The sequence below is a fragment of the Vidua chalybeata genome, chromosome 3 (genome assembly GCF_026979565.1).
Source record: "Vidua chalybeata isolate OUT-0048 chromosome 3, bVidCha1 merged haplotype, whole genome shotgun sequence".
NCBI classification, from domain to species: Eukaryota; Metazoa; Chordata; class Aves; order Passeriformes; family Viduidae; genus Vidua; species Vidua chalybeata.
In genome coordinates this window covers 106156439-106177545 of record NC_071532.1, presented here as the reverse complement: position 1 = coordinate 106177545, position 21107 = coordinate 106156439, and the positions used below count along the sequence as shown (strand labels likewise).

The 21107-nt window shown below is 43.2% G+C and overlaps 1 protein-coding gene across 2 annotated transcripts in view; it reads right to left on the bottom strand.

The window, feature by feature from the left end:
• Positions 1–1226: 1226 nt before the first annotated feature.
• KLHL29 (kelch like family member 29) overlaps positions 1227–21107 on the bottom strand; it is a 392570-nt gene continuing 372689 nt past the window's right edge. For both annotated transcript variants that reach the window (XM_053937487.1, XM_053937488.1), the window contains 2 exons: positions 15121–15265; positions 1227–3565 (listed from right to left, as the gene is read on the bottom strand). In XM_053937487.1, the coding sequence (XP_053793462.1) occupies positions 3382–3565; positions 15121–15265 (329 nt within the window). In that variant the 3' untranslated portion in view covers positions 1227–3381. The remainder of the gene's footprint in view (positions 3566–15120; positions 15266–21107) is intronic.

Here is a 21107-nt window from a genome sequence, read left to right as displayed (position 1 = left end):
CTGCTAGATGAAACAATGGGAGAAAGGGGGATGACTTGTGTAAATAGTCAGGGGTGGGGGATTACCTGAATGCAGTGAACAGCCCCGTTTGGAAATCACTCTCCTTCCCAGGTGGGCCAGGGGAGAGTCACACCAGTGAGCAAAAGAGTTTTTATCAGGTTGCTTAGCCAGTCTGTCCCCCTGAATTTCTTAAAGCTTTTAAGAAGAAAAATCTCTGAGCAGATATGTGCATATGATTCATTTGGCAAAAGCACTCAGCCAACTTCCCAGAAGGGAACTAAAATAATTTCCACATACAAGTAAAGTAAATAGTCTGTGTCTTGTTCATCCTACCAAGTATGATTGACTAGTGCTGAGTAAGAGATCCATGCAGAGCCTTGATGAAAGGTTGGCAACTTACCCCACTTGGTCTGGATTATTGCAGCATGATTTTGTAATATTGAATTGCAAGGCTTTTAGTAATCTTCACAGGCTGTTCAACCTCAGCCACTAAGCCTAAACGAAAAGGTTTAAAAACTGCAGTTCACGCTCTTAAATACTCTGTAAGAACTGGAGACAATTTCAATAAATGTTAGGCTCTTTCTGTTAATGTGCGGAACAGAAATTACCTCCTCAGATCCGGCTGAAATGTTCCACTGTGATGGTATTTGAGACTAGTTATATTTGGCTCATCTTTGTTCCAGATCCAGTTTTACAACTACCAGATGACACCCTAATGAAACATCAAAGAAGCCATGAATGGTTGCGTGGAATTGCTCTCTGAACGAGGTACCAAGCTCCCACACTGGATACGAAGGAATTTTGACCATAGGGCAAATGCAGCTTTTATCTTTTAGACATTGCAGCAGCAGTGCAGCACAAATCTTTGCCTTCATTTTAAGAAATAAAGTTAAAAAGCTGTTTATCAGGGTTTTTTTTCAAGATCATTTCCTAAACTATCTGGAGCCCTTCTGTTCTTTACTTAATAGTACATTTGGGAAAATAGATGAACAAGAAAGTTCTTCTGAATAAAATCTAAAATTACTTCTAAGAGATTTTTTTCTGAAATGAGAATGAAAGCACTTAGGAAGTTTCTGAGTGTTTAAGTATTAGCAATAAATTTTTGGATTTGCAAGAGAAACTAGATGGAATGAATACATTTTCATCCCTGGCTGGGTTGAAACATGAAGTCCCCATTTGTACAGTGTTTTCCTTGATCAGTCATGACAAAATTAATCCAATCTGGATGCTGAATCTAGATCTATAAATATATTTATTATAATATAACAAGAACTTAACAGTAAACATAAACTATATACAATGCCATTACAGATAACCCTGTTTTTAATATTATTCACAGAAATAGCCAGTTTTGTTCCAGTGTGAGAAATGAAGGAATAAGCTAAATTGAAAATGTCAAATGTGTTTCAGTCTTGTTGACAGGTAGCACCTCCTTTGGAGGTAGACACACACCAACACTAAAATTAGTCCTGCCCCAGGCAGTTAGAAACTTGTGCTCCAATCTTTAGGTTCACACTTGCACCCTGTTTGACATAAATACTTTAAATGACATACTAGTATATAGTTTTGTTGTGCTTATTATTTTTATTTTCTTTAAAGAATAAATAAAACAACTGCATAACAAAGGCTGGAACCTCACTGTCAAAATGAGAGGCTTGAGTCACCCTATAGCTTGACTCAGCTGATTTGAGCACATTTTCTTTAAATACTGCAAGATACAAATGTCTTTTTTTTTAAATTTTATTTTATAAATGATTATTAATAAAATAAGATGATTAGCTAAACATCTGCATTGATTTCCCCAAAGCTGTAGGCAGACCTCCCTCCATATAAAAAGGCTACTGTATTTGGTATGAAATTCAACTAGATATTGAATGCAAGATCTCACCCACTCCCTGTACAGGACTCTCCTTCTTGATTTACTGGTATGGCATTTGGGATTTGAGTCTGCAAAGGCAAGTATGGCAACTTTTTTTTCCCCTCTACTTGGAAGGAAACCAGACAATCCTTAGCTTGGGGTTACTTTCCACTGCTGAATTTTCTTTCCCCTGCCCCCTCTATGTTACCCAGTCCATCTCCCATTTGTTCCTTTTATGTATAAATTTATAAAGAATTTCCACATCACAATGCTCTCTGGATAGACAATATTTTAATATATATAAAAATATAACCCCTGTGCTGTGCATATACTTACAACTCTACATAGTAATAATTTGAAGTCTCTTACACTGGGCTTAAGTCTATGCATTTTTCTACCATGGGCTTTAAACTCATGTGTTTAAAATCTGTAAATAAGAAGTATAAGGCTTCCACACCTAGGGAAGGAACTTGAAAAATAAAGTAAAATAAAAAAAACTTCTTATCCTTTACATAAAAGATAGTGGCATGTATCCCGATGTAAGAAATTTTGGTTGAGAGCCAAAACTGAACACGTAGCCACAGGAGGCATCTTCTGTGTTTGATGAACACGTGGCAAACCCACACTACGCTGCGCATTTACTGTGATTCCAGCCAGAATGAAGAGTGGGTTTATCAGGAGAATGCCTCTGGAATCCAAATCATTTCCATTTTGCACTGCGGGAATCGAGCACTGCCAAGTGCATCAGCAGAAACCCGGAGGAAAAGGTTTAGAAGCCCCCCCACCCCCCACTGTGGGCACAGCCATATGTGCCCACAGGAGAATCACCAGGAGCACAAACTCATCCAGCCCAACAGACCTTTTGTTTTCATCATTTTACATGGAATTTATTACCAGTGGCTATTATTCTTCTCCCTAGTCCCCACCTCACCCCGCTTTTGGGCTCTTCTCTGGAGAACTGAAGTATTTGTTTGATCTGATGGAAGACTGACATCAACATAAGCCATCTGTCACACAAAAATTCTCTCAGTCATTGGTATTGAAAAGCATGTATTAGAAACAAATGTAGGAATCAAAGTGGTAAGGACACTTTGACCTTTCAAATTGATTGATGCCTAAAGTGTAATAGTAAAACTAATCTGCATGGTTATTTCAAGAATCAAGCTTGAGCTCTAAAGTAAAATGCAGATTATTTTTTTCCTCTCTTCCCCAGCTTAAAAAATATGAGAAATTCTATTGCACCTGGGTTGACCAAAAGCCGATGTCCAGAACAAGTGCCACTATAACATCTAGTGACACCCTTGCATTATTAAGTTACAATATCTTACATAGCACGGAGCTCTCTGCTCCTTGTTCACCAAAAGGTGAGGATGATTTTTCTACATTCAATGTAGACACTATTCAAGACTTTAGAGCAATATGTTCACTGGCTGGCTTTGCTGCTTTTGTTCCTTAAGTAATAGTATTCTTCTTGCCTGCTTTCAGCAGGTACAAACAGTTCTCCATCCAACTCCTGGGGAACATCAGCCGCTCTGAATGTACTTCTTGATTGCTACGCAGCCGTGTCGGAAAACGGGGCAGGGCATATTTGGTAGAAGTGTCCACGTATTTGTTTTAGGGTCGTAGGCTTCCATATTTCCCAGGGCAGGTCCTTCGCTGCTGACAATCCCACCAGTAGCATAGATTTTTCCATCCAGAACCACAGCACTGTGTATTTCAAAAAAAGAAAATTTAGAGTTAGTCTTACTGAGCAATTTTCTTTTTAGGCTTAAAACAAACCCAGTCTTTTATAACAATGGGAAAACAATGAATACACCTTTTGTTCTTATCTTTATAAAGCTGTGTGGGCATTTCTCTTCTCTCTCCCCAAAATTAATCCTTTTTGTGTTCCTGCCAGGTAGGTAACTCTTGTCTCTAATGTAAACAACAGATGAAAGTCCAAGTAAGATCCTTCTCCAGCCCACACATGGCATCTGCAGCAAAAGCAGCAGGGTGGTGTGTCCCTGTAATAGTTCGCACATGCAAAACCAATCCAAGCAATTTGGGCTTCCCACCACCTCAGCTGGAATAAGCTCTTGCTTCAAGTTACTTCTTTAATTGTTAATGAATGCTACAAAATGGGGGGTAAAAATTTTCAAGAATGTTCTGTTGCTTCAGCCTCTTCCATGGTTGTGTCCTGGCATGGGGTCCTGGAGATCCCGCTGACTTTGTCCTTGTGCACCCCAGAGTTGTGCATGGGAAAACAGATCTGGGGCACACAGATCTGATGGTTGTGGCTGTGCAGCTGAGAGAATGACAGGGCAGCTCTTTATTGGCATCTAAAGAAGACAAAAGACCTTACTGCTTTCCTAAAGTGAAAGTGTTTGACTTCAGATACCCTGTGTTAATCAAGAATAATGCAGCTGGGCTAATCCTATGGTCCATAGGCTCCTGGTAAGAGGGAACGTGCCCAGATGTGGAAGATATTTGAAAGAAAAATTGCCCCTTGGTCTCATCTCTTCCTCTTCCTCTCACTTTATGCCTTGGCCTCTTGAGCAAGGGTGCACACGGCAGGACACTGCTTTGGGATGATGAAGATGGGGCTGGGCTCCCATGTGTGCATTTGGAAATGGCAGAGCATGGCAGAGGCATCTGGGTGGGAAAAGCCAGTGCAGGGCCTGCCGTGTGCTCCATGCCACCTTTGCACTGTGTGGGGGGAACCCAAAATTGGGGTTGTCTGCTTTTCATCTGCCAGGAAGCCCAAATTTGCCTTCTAAGTTGATTTAAAGATGTTGTTAATCTGGATGGGATTGGCAGTGGCTTTTCTGGCAGCTGGGTCCATTTGGAGAGCAACTGATGAATGATTGCATTGGGAAGGAAAAGGGAGACTTGGAGAGTATGTACCTGGAGAGCAGGGAGAACAAGAGGGGAAGATGAGAAACTAATTGCAACCAAGAAGATGGCCTAGATCTAACAAGGTGGAAAAGTTTAGTGATCTTCTAGGATTGGTAAAAACAAAGTAATTTTGTCTGGCTAATTTTGAAGTACTGGGAAGAGGAAAGATAAAAAGCGATAAAGGCAAAAGCCAGAGAGTGCTGGAAGACATACGATAAACTGAGACTAAAATGGCACCGACAATGCCACGTGCTTCTGAAGAACACAAGACTCTGATGTCCTTGTGGACAAGCAGAGCCTGAGGTTAAAAATAAACTCACAATGACAACAGTGAGGACTCAAATAAGCCTAGTCCCTGGGTACCGCCAGGAAATAGGAAATAATGAGAATCTTGTCAAAATAACTGTTAATCTGAAAGGAGGAGGAAGGAGAGGGAGACTTGAAACATTTGATTAGAGCCTATCCACAAATCAGCAGGGCTGGATGATGCATAGCCCAGGCTCCTGAGGGAGTTTGCTAATGAACTTACTGAACCACGGGTAATTATTTTTCAAACGTCAGGGAGAAACGGGGAAGAATAAGGACTTGAGTAAAGCAAGTGACATCCTGAAAGATAGCTTTGAAAGAGAAGGAGCTCACCTCCAAAGGAGCCAGAGCTGGTGGCAGAGAGGCACTGCCCAGCAGGAACTCCTGCCAAGGCTCAGTCCCTATGCCCAGGAGGAGGCAGAGGTGGGAGGACCAGCTGACCCACTAAATCAGAGAAATGTGCTAATTAAACAACAGTTTTGGACTTAGGATATTTGCTGAGGGGTGGAAAGCCCATCTCTGGACAGGAACAAGTTACTTTTTAGGCAGGCTGGGAATTTCAGCTTGCAAAATCTGGCCTGAGGAGGGGGAAGGATTGCCCCATCCCAGGCTCCTGATGTGGTGGATGGGCTGTTGAAATGAGCAGAATGAGAGCTGAGAAATGAGGGTCTCGGGTAGTGGCTGATGGTTTTGTTTTACTTTTTCTTTTTTTTTTTTCTTTCTTCTTTTTTTTTTCTTTTTTTCTTTTTTTTCTGGATTGTGAAGTTGAAGAAGATGGAAGCTTATTTGTTTGGGATGTGGTTTGGGATGTGGAAGAAGATGTCTAATGTCAGAGATGGACTGTGGTACAAAGCAGCTCTGCTGCCTTGGTTCTCTAATGAAATGCTGATTACTAATTAAACCAGTACTCCTACACCATGCTTGGTGCAAAAAAGGAAATAAAAATTAAATGAATTATCAGTTTTGTTAAGTGGGAAAAATGAAACAAACTCCAAAAGATCCCCAAAAAAGATCTGTTTGAAGAACTATCAATAATGGGCAATTGAAACAAGCATTAGTGCGGAGCATGGAGACTGGGGCTGGTTCCATCAGTGCTGATGATCAAGGTCTGCTGGCCTTAGCTTTAATTTACTGGTGTGGACATGCTGGTGTAGATGGCAGCACCTCACACCAATACAGAGAGCACCTCAGTCCTCAGTCATCACTGATGTACAGGGCTGGTCTACCACTCATTAACTGATGAAATTCCTCTGCATGGAGCTTTTGATCTGAATGGGAAGAATGGAATAACCAGAGGGAAGACTCTACAGGTGACCATAGGAACAGGAGCAAAGCAGCCACCAGCCCTTCCTTGCTGACTCTGTGCTGCACAGCTGAAATCTGGCCTTAAGTGCCGGTTTTCCCTCGGGCATCTCACGTTAGGTCTCCAAACGGGGACGTGGGTGCTTTACAAATTCTTGTGTTGCATCTTAGCCACCCACATTCCTTCTAGTGAAATCTTCTCTGTGGCATGTTTAGTAGGAGCTACTCTGAGCCAGAGCTGCTGCCACCGCAGAGCAGCTGAGCAGCCAAGGAAACCTTCTCAAAATGATCTGGTTCTGGGCTCCTCCCCAGCCCATGCTCTGAACTTGGGGTTACAGCGAGTGGGCAAGTGCTGCCCTTGTTCTCTGGAACCTGGGCTACAGCCCTGGAAAGAATTCCTGCCCAGCGCCTGGGACAAGCAGCTCAATCCTGTACCTTCCACTCATGGTGCAAATACAGTGGGGAAGAAATGGATGCTGAATTCCACCCTTAGGAAGACTGTATGAATTTTAAATGGTGATTAGAGCAACTTCTGCTCCCTCCATATGCAATTCCCATAGATGAGACTGACATAAAGCCATGCCTGAGGTTAAGCAAAGCAGTGAGCTGCTCCTGCCATGAAAAAATAGGCAGTTCTGAGCACACAGTGGGTCCTCATATGAACAGGGAACTTTGGAGACATTCAGCCATCTCTGGGGCTAAAGTGGCAGGTAGGTGCTTAAGATAATTAGGAATTTAATCCTAAATTGCTGCTACTTTGTAGTATTGGGACAATCACTGCTAATTTCTGGGACCTGAGAGAACAGAAAACTCAAGTGGGTTCTAAAACCTTAAGAAAAGTGAGTGGAAAGGAGTATGCTCATTGCTCTTTCTTCTTTACTGTGACAGTATTTCGTTTCTCCCCTCCCTTCCATCCTATCAGCTGTAAAAACATCGTTACCAAGGCTGACATACAAAGAAAGAAATAATTACAATAATTAGGATGCGAGTTTATTGCTTGGTGCCATTAATCCAGAGAGATAAAATAATTACAGGCTGTCAGAGCCTGAGAAGGAAGGAAGGAAGTTCTGTGCCAGAGCCTTGCTGCAGGGACACAAACCCTGATGGCTTTGGGCCAGTGACTTCCTTGGCTGTGGAGCAGCCAGACCTCCACCTCTCCAGTAGAATGCCTGGGGAGAAGGTAATGGGCATCCAAATCCAGATCACTTCAGCCACTCCTTCCAAAAAAAATGAGTTTCAGCAAATTATTACCGTGTAGGCTAATGAATGACCCAGCTTTCTACTCTGCAGGTAATTACTGCTGTTCACTAGAGAGGCTTCTCCTGCTCTATGACAGATTCTCCTGAAGTGCCTGGGCATCCTTCATTTCCCAAGCAATGCTCAGTGTCAGAGGATCATGCTGCGACTGTCCCCTGACACTACTATGGGTCGTCTGATCCATCTGCTGACCTCCATGAAGCTCTGGATCACACTCCCAGGAAAATCCCAATGAGGCTGAGGTGTGCCAAGGGCTGGTGGGGACCTGACTGTCCATGACTGGTGTGCTTGTGTAATCTAAACACCCTTTACATCTCTTCCCTGCCTATCCACCTTTCAGTCCTTGCCCAGGCTGATCAAATGGCAGAGAAGGCCCCTCTCTGACAGCTGCCATTTGAAGGACTTGATGGACAAACTGAATCACTGAACCAAAAAATCCAAGAACAGCCCAGGCAGGAAAGGACCTTGAAAGATCATCTGGTCCAACCTTTGTGGGAAAGGGACACCAGATGAGATTATCTTGCATCCTGTCCAATCACATCCTGAAAACCTTTGGTGATGGGGACTCCACCACATCCCTCGGGAGGTTGTTCCAGTGAATAACTGATCTCACTATAAGAAATTCTTGCATCACGATGAAGCCTCTATTTGTACAGCTTTTATCTCTTGTCCCATTGTTTCCTCCCCGTGGCTCCTTGTCAAGAGAGAGTTTCCATCCTCCTTGTGGCTGCTCTTTTCGTGCTAGAATACTCTGTGAGGGTCCCCATAGCCATCTCTTTCCAGTGAGAAAAGACTTTCAGTCTTCCCTCATCAGGCAGGCTCTCTAGCCCTTTGAACAACCTTCCAACCCTCCTCTGGACCCTCTCCAGTCTATCTGTGCCTTTTTTGAACTGTGGGAACCAGAACTGCTGCCTGACAAGAGCTGGGTAGAGTGAGAAGATGGAAATCTCCTGATGGGCAATAAGATTTGGATGCAGAGTATGTCACTGTCTTTTTTTCTGTATGTTTGAGAGGTGAATGCCTGGGTGCCCTTGCTCTAGCACTTATCTCTCCCAATGACATTGCTGGACATATCATAAAGCAGTGGGATTACAAGAAATGTTAATTTTATTACTGCTTCAAAATTTTCTGCTCAGTCCTAAATATCACATCAGCCTCATCAGGAAATGTTAACACATAATTGTTAAAAATTCTGTCTTTTAACTCTCAGGGTTGCAAAAGATTTGAAATAGCTGAATTAGTGTATTGTTTTGACTGCCTGAAGCTTAGTACCTTCTGAGCCCTCAAATAATGTTCTTCTCCCTCCTCATTTCTGGCTATGCATGCAGAAGCACACATTTATTTGAAGCAGTTCCATGAACATTACTGAGTATCAGTTAGGTTGACACAGGATCTGCTTAAAAGAAGGAAAAAGAAAAAAGATCCCTGCGTTTATTAGTGGACAAATTTCCTTCCTGCCCTAAGATTTCAGGAGGTCTTTACTGGAGGTGGAACTTAATGACGCTGGTGGGATTTTTGGGGTTGTCCTGTGCAGGGACAGGAGCTGGATGTGATGATCCTTGTGTATCCCTTCCAACTCAGGATATTCTGTAATTCCAGGATGCTCATCAACGGGATGGAGCTGGTGTTAGGAGCAGGGAAGCCTCCAGGGCCCCAGCCCCTGCAGGGTGTGGCTCTGGGCAGTGCCTGGCAGAGCTGCAGGTGCCCCTTAGGCTTTCTGTTAAACCTGGGACCTTTCTGAGACACCTGCACGGTGGTTTGCGGCGCTGGAGCAAAAGGCATTGCTGGCCCTGTGTCTGTGGGTGGTGGCAGTCAGGGACAAAGCGCTGTCCCCTGTTTGGTGGCAGTGCTTCAGCCCCGGTGCTGAGAGTGGCCGCGCTGGCAGCCAGGTTGTTGTGTCGCAGAAGGCTCGAGCTCGGGTGGCCGTGTCACACTGCCAGAAGTGTCATCTTTACAATGAGATGGATAAATGAGGGTCCAGATTAGTCATGGTCAATTAGGAGGATATCATGCCCCTTCCTGGAATGGGATTATTAGTGTGGGTGTTCTGGCCAAGCTCCAGTTATATTCTCCCTACTCCACGAGCACTTTCCCTTGCTAATGATCCAAAACCATCACGTGGCATCGTTACTTGTTGCTGAAAACCAGCAGTGTTTTACTCCACAGTCCACAGCACATCAGTAATGGCCTGAGTGCTCTGTCTATATCAGTTATGCTTTAATGCCCACCACAATCCTTCATGTCATCAGCTCCTACAGAAATTACTGCCTGGCAAGTTAGTCTGGTGCAGCAGTTCTCATTGCTGTCTGTGGAGCAGAGCCCCACACCTATGTCTCCTTCCAGACAGGCTGGACTACAAACACCTCCAGCTGCAAATGCTGGCGGCTGAACACACCAACCTTCCTGCCTGTAGGTTTGGGAAGCACATGGCCATTGAGGAAACCTGTTCCATCATAGCTGCACCTGGGAAAATCCATCCAAACAAGCTGTGCTTCAATCCCTTCCAGTGCTCCTGGAGTTACCATGAGCTTTGCAAGGCAGAAAGGAGCCAGCCTGGGGAGTCTGTAGCTGGTGCTGTAGGTCAGCAATGCCTAGCAGGTCAGTACAGGAGGCACCATGCTTTGCTGTTCAAAAACAAGGCCTTACTTGAAAAGAAGAGGTGGGGGTGGGGGGTATGTGTATGTGTAAAATAATCCCCACACTGACCCTGGTTTTGTGCTGCTCAGCCTGAGTCAAAGTTTTATTAAAGACTTCCATTCAGCAGAACCATCTAATAAATCTTACTGGTTAGCAGTCAGAGGAGGAGGAAGAAAATGCTTTTCTGGTGTCTGTTGGGAATTGCTGGTACTAAATTAGCTTCTCTGGAATTATTGCTGGCACCACCATGCTGCTGCTGTTGCCCCGTGGAGGCTCTCTGTAGCACAAGCCTGTTTGCACGCTGCCTGCATTCTAAGCAAGCAGAATATGGAATTTTTAATCATGCACAGGAATGCATTTGGTATTCTTTTCACTTGTGGAAAAATAAACCCTTGAAGGGCACTGCAGGGAGGGAGAACTCCCACTTGCAAAGGGAGGCCTTGCCATGCTGAAAGGGAGGGATATCTGCAAGTCTTTTTGGAGGGAGGTGTGTGGCAGAGCAAGGTGTCATCATCTCATCCTGGCTTTTCCTTCCTGTTGGCTGCTGTCCACCATCTCAAGATCCTGCAAATAAACAGGGGCTGCCAAACTGAGAAAGGGTGTGTGGCAAAAAGCTCACACTTTCCCGATGTTTGAGAAATATAAAATATTTCCCTCACCTGTTGTGTGGAAGGTGTTCAACCTCTCAGTGAATTTTAAAATGCTTCAGGCCTATTATAGGTCTTTTCCCATTTAGCACTATCTTTCAAAGGGTTAATTCTACATCAGCATGAATTTCTTATTGACTTCCATCAGGCTGGGCTTAATCTGAAAATGATCCTCAATTTGCTCTTCTGTTGATCGTGAGCTGGAGACCCGAACCATTTATTTTTCATTTTTCATTAAAAGTAATTTAACTTGATATTAAAACATTTGAATGGACCTTTAATTTTTCACAAGCAGGGAATGTCACACACATTTCTTTTCCCTCTGCTCAAGGCTATCATGCTCCCTCATCACTAACATGTAGAAACAAAGCAGATAAAAATAAAAGTGATGCGGTCAAGATTTTTCCCAGCAAATTCAGTATTGAGTGATTCCTGGTGAGAGGAGATCAATAGCATGCAGTTAATTTTTAAGTTGTTTATGTTGCTGCTTTTAAACCATGCTTTTTGTGATCCATGCTAATGAGTGGAATGAGGAATTTATAGATTCACAGGCTAAGGTCAGAAGGGACCTCTGTGCTTAGTTAATCTGAGCTTGTGTATACTCAGGCCATGGACATTTCCCCAGGCAGCATCTCTCCTGGAAACGTATCTAATCTCCTCTTAAAAACAGCGAGTGTTGGTGAGTTCACCCCCTCCCTTGCTGCTTCTCTGTTTAATTATCCTTGCTGTTGGAAAAGTGCTTCACTTGTGAGATACGTAACTTGACTTTCCAGCCCTTGTAACCTGCTACGCCTTTGTCTGCGAGACTGCAAGCTTCTTCATTTGCTCCCAGTGATCAAGTCACTTCTCAGCCTTTCTTTGATAAACTCCTTGAGTTTCATGTCAAAGGTCTAATTTACAATGTGGGGTCTTTTTGGCAGATTCCCTTTGAATTTCTGCTGATATTTTCACATGTTGATTCAGGACCCAGGACCCACACCCAGCGCCGTGTGTGGCAGCACTCGCTTTACCCAGCTTCAGCTTGTTTTCATTTTGGTGTTGGGGCATGTTTTAAATCCCCAATATTGCACTGACCTTTCATCCAGAGCATTGTGATGTGAGCTCATGTTGTGCTGCTCTGAGTGATCTTGTTTATGTCCTCCTCTGAGAGCCTGACTTTCTAAGGGAGCAGGACTGCTATGAGTGTGCTTGCTCCATGTCTTTGTATTTAAAATACCACTGCTGGCTTGAGACAGTTCAACTGAGATATTCAGGGAACTGATAAAATAGCTCTTTCTGTAATATTTTGTACCCAGTAAGTGTTAAGCCCCCTGCAGCCTTATCAGGAGAGATTTTCTATTACCTGGATTGTTGATAGATGTATTAAATAGCATTGGAGAAGAAGAAATGCTTGCTGCCAGTGGCCTTGCTGAATGATGCCTTCTCATTAACAACTACATTTTGAGATCTGTCAGTGAAGCAGATTTAATCTCTCTACCATTTGCCTTGTTAATTCCATATAATGCCAGCCAAATACCTTGGAGAAATTGCAGTATATTACAGCATCATAGTTGTCTTTAGCAGCCAGGCTTCCCAACACCTTTGGTGGACTTGGCAGTGTCAGGTTTACCGCTGTAGTCGAGGACCCTAGAGGTCTTTTCAAACTTAAATGAGTCTATGACAACAGGGTAGTTTAACAAGCTTCATTTTCCAGAAAAGTGCATTGATTGATCTTCATTATTTTATTAGCATCTAGTTATTTGTTGATGAAATACCAAATTAACCACTCTGGTATTTTGCAGAGGACCAACATGAGGCTAAGTGAAACCACTTACCTTGATGCTGGTACTTTGCAAAATTAATTGCTGCACTGAAATTCTCCTTTTCACCTTTTCAAAGTACAGAAACACTCTGGCAGTGCCCTGATCCATCCTCAACTTGAAAAGTTATTAAAAATCAACATTAGTGGTTCAATCAGCTTCTCAATGAAGTCTCTAAAGACACCTGTGTCTAAGACAGCTGGGTTGCTGGATCTGAGAATATAATTTCAGAGTTCCCATCTTTCCTTGCTGCCAATAGTAACTGGTTTTGGTTCCTCACAGCAGAACAAAGAAGCAAACCTCCTTGCTCCCTTCCAAATACAGATAAGAAACACCCACCCAACTGGTCTGTGTTTTACTTTGCTGCCTCATCAGTCTCATCAGCAGTGGTTTTATAACTGATTCAAACTACAAATTTCATCCCCAAAGTTTTTAAATGCCTTTCTTTTTACTCCCATTCGCCCTCAGCAATGGTTCCCTCAGCCTCCTGTAGCAGCAGCAGGTTTTTAACCTGTTTGTTACTGCTGATCCCCCATCTTCCCTATTTCCACACACACTGTTTTATTTAGGTTTTGTCACAGTATTTACATGTCTTTGGGCTGAAATATTTTTCCTTGACTGTTTCCTACTGCATTCAAGAATCTTTGAAATGGTGCCTTTTTTGCTTCCAATTATATGTATTTTTTTTGGTGACCATTCCACTATAAATGTAAGTTTCCTGACCACCATTGCTTTAGGCATTAGAAAGAAATGTAATTTAAAAGTTTGAAGTTACTTTTTATGGACGGGTGGCAAATTCTACTTAAACAAAGCCCATTATTATGGTGCCTAAGCACTAGGGAATATTTAGGTCACTGGTTCACTTTCCTTGGTCTTTCTGTTCTGCAGGGTGCAGAGCAAAGCATCCCTTCATGTTAGAAACCCTGGCAAGTGTTCAGGTGAGGTGCTCAGCCAACAGTTGAAATCAGCCATGCATCTCTTGTATATTTAACAGATTCTTGTTACTTTTTACAAACCCACGATGTTCAAAGAGCAGCTCATCCCTCTCTATGATGGATGGGAAGATGGAGAAACATATCAAATGTCCAAATCCCTCATGTTTCATTTTACAGCTTAGAGCTCTGAGTGGTATTGTGCCTGTTATTTCTGGTTTTCAGGAGAAAAATATCATTATATGCTGTCTGAGCACTGCACTCCTCATCCTGCTTTGCCTCCTGCTAGAGTGGAGGGCCTGGGAGGATGTGTCCTTAGCAGGGGAACAGGGCAGCGGCCACTGGGATGGAGCTGGCTTGGGACAAAGCTGGTGCTCTGACCCCTCTCCTTACAGCAATATCTGTTCCAGCAGCCAAGAGAGGGCGCCCCTTAAATTAATAAAAGGAAGGGAAAAAGGTGAAAATGAGAAAAAAAAACAGCAAAAAGAGAAGAACTGAGCATGATTTCTTAAAAGGCATTTTCTCATGTGCATTGAAGTGAATGGCTAAATCCAAGTTAAAACATGGAAGTGTTTTCTAATAGTAGGATGGGGGCCAGGGACACCCCTGGAGCAAGGTGCAGTTGGCTGAGTATTTGGAAGATGTGGGTCTGCTGTGGGCCCTCCTGCTGCCCATTGCTGCTCTTCCTCCCACCCCAGCCAGTGTTTTGTCGGGACAGTGCCTGGCACATCCCCTCCACCCTGGCTTGGCTCAGTGCCTCAGGGTGCTGCTGCATCAGACATGGATAACAAACCCTCACCTGGTGCCTGTGGCAGTGTCTAGAGACCAGCTGTGGCTTTTCCAGGAAACCAGCAGCTCAGCCCTTCCCCAGCCTGGGAATCTGCTCTGTGAAGGGCTGGCTGTGCACAGTGCAGAACAAGCCCGTCTTTCAGTAGCAGCCATGTAAAACTATTTAAAAGGCCTTTAAGTGCTGCCAGTACTGCAATGGCTGCCAAGTTTTATTTTTGTCAGACAATTGGTGAAATTGGTTCAACTTGTGACCATGATCAGGGAAAGGAGCCCGAAAAGCAATCACAAGCACCTAATAAATAATAGTAATTAATATTGGTGTGTGGCGCTTACTCAGTATTCTCTTTCTTTCAAGGACCTCTTAGCTGGTTAGCAAAAACATTCCATATTATGGTGGTCTCTCCTACAGAGGGTATTGATCATCCTCTAGTTGCACAGGGCAAACTGAGAATGGCATTCCTGTAATCACTGGAGGAGGCCAACTCACATCCCACCCCATGATCCATCATGCCTGAATGTGAGGAGACACATGAACCATAACAGACTGCTGAATGTACACTTTGGGAAATGCTGTGTGCCTGAGCATGTACAGAAAAGAGATGAAGAAAAACCCCAGATGGTTCACACCTCCCTTCCCCTCTCCCCTTCACTTGTAGTAGCTTATTTATCAACAGAAAATTTTAAGGTACCGGTAATTCCATTTTAATGCTTTTTCTCACCTGCAGAACTGCCTGGAGTGGTTCATGTTGGGACCTGCTTTAATATTGCCTTTCTCTGGGTCATAGATGGTGGTTGCTCGTGCATAAGCTCCTCCAAGAATAAAGATGAACCCATTGAGAGTGACTGCAGGAGCATATTTGTTATCTGTCAATGGAAAGCAACACTGAGATCAGTTTTAGGCTCGGGTTTGGAGACTGTTTTTTTATTTATACATTCCCCTTATTTATAGATAAGTCACGTTTCTCTAAACCTCCAAGGCTAGGGAAAGAAAAATGAGGAAACCTTTCCTGGTTTTGTTCTCCTCTCTCCAAGTTCTCAAAGGCACTTTTAAAGTTCATCACTTCTTCATCCCCCAGTATGTGCCTCCCTGTAAACTGGTAAAGAACAATTATCTTCTCCTGAAGCCTAATGGAGTCACCATGAAAGTTCCACATGAAATGAAGATGTCAGATTGTTTCAGAATTTTGAATTGCTGCAAATTTTAGCTCAGGTGCTCCCCATGCCTGTGCAGCTGCTAAGTATAGCAGAAGCCCATAGCACAGAGAACCCCTTAATAATATCAAATAGTTGATACTCTATTATATTGTGCTTTTGCTTGTGGGAATGTCACCCATGCCATTTCCAGAAGATTTTCTGAGACCTGATTTCGTTTTCACCTTTATCTGTCTCATAAATGCACCCACAATTTTATTTTCAGACGTGTGTGTATCTCCAAGCAGTCCTGTGATTTAACAACAAACTGTGTGAGGTTGGGAGTTTGAAATTAAGCAAATCTCTCATCCTGAGTCCAGTTGAATCAGATTTTCTGAGGACACTTTAAAATTCTTGTTAGCTGTGGCATTATTAGAAATATTAGTAAAACTAATCATAAATTATTGAATAAAATAATTCTAATCTAATTAGTTGGCTTGTCCCTTATGCTGCTAGCATGCCATATGCACATTATTAAATATGAGCCAGTTGGGCTGAAATTTCTCATGATGATGTCTGTCTTGATGAGATACAGTTTTTTAATCAACATTTCTGTGGAACCAGTCAGTAGTGCCTGGGAACAAAAGATGGAAAAATACATTCTTTGAGTTAAAATAAGCCTCAAAACCAGTTCTCTAAGGGGCAGGTGGCTTAGCCCTTTGGGATGTGAAGGGCATGTTTCCTGGGAGACCATCCTGGGGTCAGGAGACACATAAAAATTCTCCACTTGTAGTTATATATAAGTTAAAGCCTTCCCAAAATCTGCATTTTCACGTGCTCAGGGAAGGTTGATCCCCCCTCATCTCCAATAAGGAATCAGACTGGACAGAGTCTTGGTGGTTTCAGCCCCTGCAACCTCCTCCTAGGAGGACCTGCACGCAGAAGCTGGAGAGGAGGTGAGATACCACCTCTACTGTGCTCTTACATCTCTGATACCAGCCTCTACATAACACCAAAGGGGTTTATATGTTCCTCCCAAATCTACAGCATTATGACAGTGTCCTTTTAGGAACACAGAAAAGGATGGGCTTAAACCAGATCTGGCAGCTTTATTTTGGGATTTGCTTACCTCTTGCATGGTGTGTTGTAACCCTGAGGTTCTTGTAAAACTACCTTATTCCATTAAATATTTAACAGAGATTTAATTTGACAGGAGTTAAGCAAAAGCTGATGAACAACTCCAGAAGAGGTATCTCCTTAATTGCTTTTTCAGCTGGTAAAACTAAAATGAAAATAATGGTTTTGTGTTGTCTGCTTCTGTCCCAGCATGGCCATGGAGTGGTCTGGCTCAGTTCATCCCACCCCATCCTGGCACGTGCCCAGGGGGACCCACAGGGGTGAAGCACCCAGCAGGGAAACAGACAGAACCCATGTGATGGGTTAAAGTTGAGCTCCTACTACGCTGAGTATCTACGGGCATATGTCAAAAAAACATGGCTGTATTAGGAAAATGTCACTGATCCTTGAGAACAGATGGCAAGAAACGAATTCATCCAGAAAATAGAACAAGGAGTATTCAGTTTCTTCACGGTGCCACTAAGCCACTGTAATTCATCAGAAAGGCTTATCTATCCTAACAACCCGGCTCGCATCCCTTTCCAAATCAGACTTGCATATGTGACATTTTTTCCACTTAAGACACTCACCAGAAAGTTTCCATATTTAATTATCACATCTTCCTGGGTGTTTTTTTTTTTTTTTTTCTCTGACTAGCACTGTTTTAAAGGAGAATGAATCTCTTGCATTAAAAAAATCCCCTCAGCTTCCAAATCTCACAGGGAAATTATCTGTGGCTCCCTCATGGCAGAAACAGTGACTTCTCAGGGGATTGAATCACTGACTTCACATTTCTTTTTGTTAAAGAATGAGAGGGAAACCCCTTGGGTATTTTTATAGTGACTTTTTTTTCCCCTTTTTGAATAGGCAGACAGTCTGATATTCTTTTTCTTTCTTTTTTAAGAGGCAATCGTGTTTGATCCTCATAAATTTTTCCATACATCTCCAATCTGTTGTCTTTTTACTGCTTTTATCTTTTGCTGTAATTTCATAGATTGGTTATCAAGTAAGTCTGAGAGACAGAAACAGAAAAATCTTTGCTGTTTCTTTCAAGAAGAGAGTTGTTCACAGAAAAGTCTCCTGTTCCTGATGAAGATACAGCAAAAAGACATGAGGGACACCCCTTCAGAAACAGGTAGAGAGGAAGCAGTGGGTATTTTTTTTTTGTTTGTTGTATTTTTTGTTTCTTTGTTTTGTTTCTGTGGGGACAGAAATTGTTCATGGATACTGGGATTTTGGAAACCTCAAGTCATCATTCCTGATACTTTGGTGTGGATGACCACCTTCAATTTTTAACCTTACTTCATCCCAGGTGCAACCCACACTCTTCCTGTGGTGGTGTCTTTTTCAGGGCTTGGTATGCTCATGCAAACTCTCAGGAGACTCCAATTTCTGTCACTGTTTGAAGTCCTTAACATGGTCCCAGTGCAAGGTAGCTGGTGGGGAGCCTAGTTTTGCAAAAACATGTTCTGGTTGGGTTTTTGGTCAATGCACAGCAAGCTGGAGAGGAGGTAGACAAAACTACTGGGTGTGAACATAAGCTTCTATGTGTCAGAGGCTTTTGTGGGATACAGCAGGGCCACTGGGTATTTCAAAAGGCTGCTGGAGAAAAGGAAGAGAGGGGAGAGGAAGCATGGAAACAGAGAAGCAGCCTCCTTTCCTCTCCAAAGTCTAATTGTTGAGGCTGTTGGATATAGTAATCCATTTCAGGCTGGAAAATCTTAAATGGGATTTGTCCAGGTCAGCAAACACACTTGAGATTAGAAGGCAGAATAAATGTAAATGAAAGAATAGGTAAAAGGTAATCTTCTCTCCAAGTGGATAACATAATAACATCCTTCTCCTTTTCTGTTGCTACAGGAAGATAAGCCAGTAGTTCTATTCTGTGACAGGCCATTGGAGGAAGGAGTGTACACTCCATGACAATCCTTGAGCCAGAGGTGTCCTTCACGTGAGGTTGATGATTTAACCTGCTGCTGTACTCTTCTCTTAGGGAGGACAGGCTGCTCTTGGGATGTGTCCATGGCTCTCACATCTCTCCTTACATTACATGGCCAAGTAGCAGAGTCCTGTTTTCCCTTCTGTGACTGCTCAAAGATCTTACACTGCCTTCCAGTAATGCACTCGGTTAGAGATTGAAGGGGCACTGCAATGCATGTCAGCACTTCAGACGGAAAAAGGTTATTATAACCAAGCTAGTTAAACATTTTTATTGGGAGGAGGAAATGTAGGAGGCCCACCAGTCCAGGCAGAACTCCAACCAAATTGTCTCCTTGCAGGTGTGGGTGCCTGGTAGGGAGGTTGATGCACTTGATGGAGCAGATTAGAGAAAGGAGTCTGGTTCATACAAACTAAGCCTGCTTTTAATAGTAAGTGCCTCTTCCCCTCCTTGAACACTCTGCAGGCAACCTCAAGAATGGCACGGCTGTAGGATAACCAGGAGACTGTGATCTGATCCTGAACACAGCTCGTGACACCCAGGTGAAGCTGCTGCGTGATCAGTGATGTCACCCTGCAGGCTCAGAGCTCTCCTGGGAGCTGATCTCTTCCAGATGCACAATTGGCTGCCAGCCCGACGGCTTCCCCACTGACCCTTGAGCAAACCCTCCTTGGAGACCCCAAAGTTGAGTGTCCTCACTTGCAAACACCATATTTTGTGTATGTGTGGTGGGCATGGCCCATGTCAAAGCAGGACGCTCCACCTTCCACAGCAGGGCAGCTTTAGCATCAAATTTATGGGCACCGTGTTGGTGAACTTCAGTTTCAGAGTGTTGGAAAAAGAACAGCCATGGAGATGAAGGAGAGGTAGGAGTGAAGAGGACATTGAATATATATCAACACAAAAATACTGATTTTGCAGGGCAGAGAATAGGTAGGGAAACACTGAGGAGTGGAAAAAGTCATTCTGAAGAGAACACAAGGCATGTACAGAGGAGAAATGGGTGAGATAAAAATTCAAGCTTAGTAGGTTGAGAAACACTAAGAAGTGGTCATTGGAAGAAAAATACACTGAAGAATGAGATGAAACACTCACTGCAGTGGGACTTTCAGGTGAAATCCACCTATATTCTCCTACAAATATCAAACTACTGGCCTTGGGAGAGTGCCAAGACATATATCTGATTTATCTTTTAAAGTAAAAAAAAAAAAAAATTACTATTATTCATTTTAGCCAAAATAAGCCATGGGACAGTGCAGTAAAAATGTGCAGATGCTCCTAGTGCTGTTTTCCAGATAGGTTTTGCATTCTTAGGTCTATGATTGTCCCACTTTGGTCTGAGATATCAGTGCAGGAGTAAATGGTATGGTGAGGAACTAGATACCTGGATTAGAAACCAGAAATACACAGATCACAGATCACAGATCTTAGATCTCTGTTCTCTTGTTCTCACCAGATTTAAAAATTTAATAGTCATGGTAATTAAATACTGGTTTTCTTACAGTCAAAAAATGTTAATAAAAACTTTTAATTCCACACTGACTGTTCTGATACTGTTCAGAGTATCAAAAAAAGGTATAATTTAGTGCCCTGTCATGAAGGCACAATGTGAACTAAAAGGCAGTGACCAAGTAATTAGGCTTACTTAGAATCCCTGACTTCAGCATGTCTATGGCCATCTTGTTAAATAAGACAAAGCTCAGGAAGCTGGGCATGGAATACATTTTTAGCACAGCCATACAGGACATCCTGTCCAGAAATGGAAAGGCAGATGCTGCAAGTACATAGCCCTGCTTCATTTACTCATGTAGGACTTTTGTTTTTACATCTAAAAACATGAGAAGGGGATGTGCACCGTGGTTTACTATAAATACGCAGTGTGAAAGCCCTGTGAGGCTCCCAGTGACATCCAGCTGTGGGCTGCACTGCTGCAGGAACATCTGCCCACTCCAAGGTGGGAAGGAATGACACGGGGCAGAGGATGGGGTATTGAGTAAGGCCTTCTCCTCCCCAAATGTGGATGTGTGTGACCAACACTCGCCCAAAGGCTTCCACAGCATCCGCATGCAGCGTGTCAGTGAGCCTGGTGTCATACCTACTGCTCACAGGCATCCATGTCCCAACACCTCCTGACAGCTGAAGCATACAGAATAAATGGGAACTCACTGCCTATTACTAGAATTCAATGCATATTCCTAGAATTCCAGGCAGAAGAGCAAGGGCTGAGATGTGTGGACTTGCTATCAGTCTCCAGTCTGTATTTCCTCTGCACAGGCAGGATGTCAGTGTCCAGCCTGCTTCACTCAGATTTCCACTCAGACTAGACAAAACATGAGCCATGATTGATACCAGTGTTGCCTTGGGTTAGGCTGGCATGTGATGCTTTGAAAGAGATGGACCTTTTGGGTTCAAACATGTACTATGGTGCATTCAATTCACTATCATAAAATACCACAGTGGACTGAGACAGGTACTACTGGTCTAAAAATCTCCACAGACCTTGGCTGCTTTCAATACCCG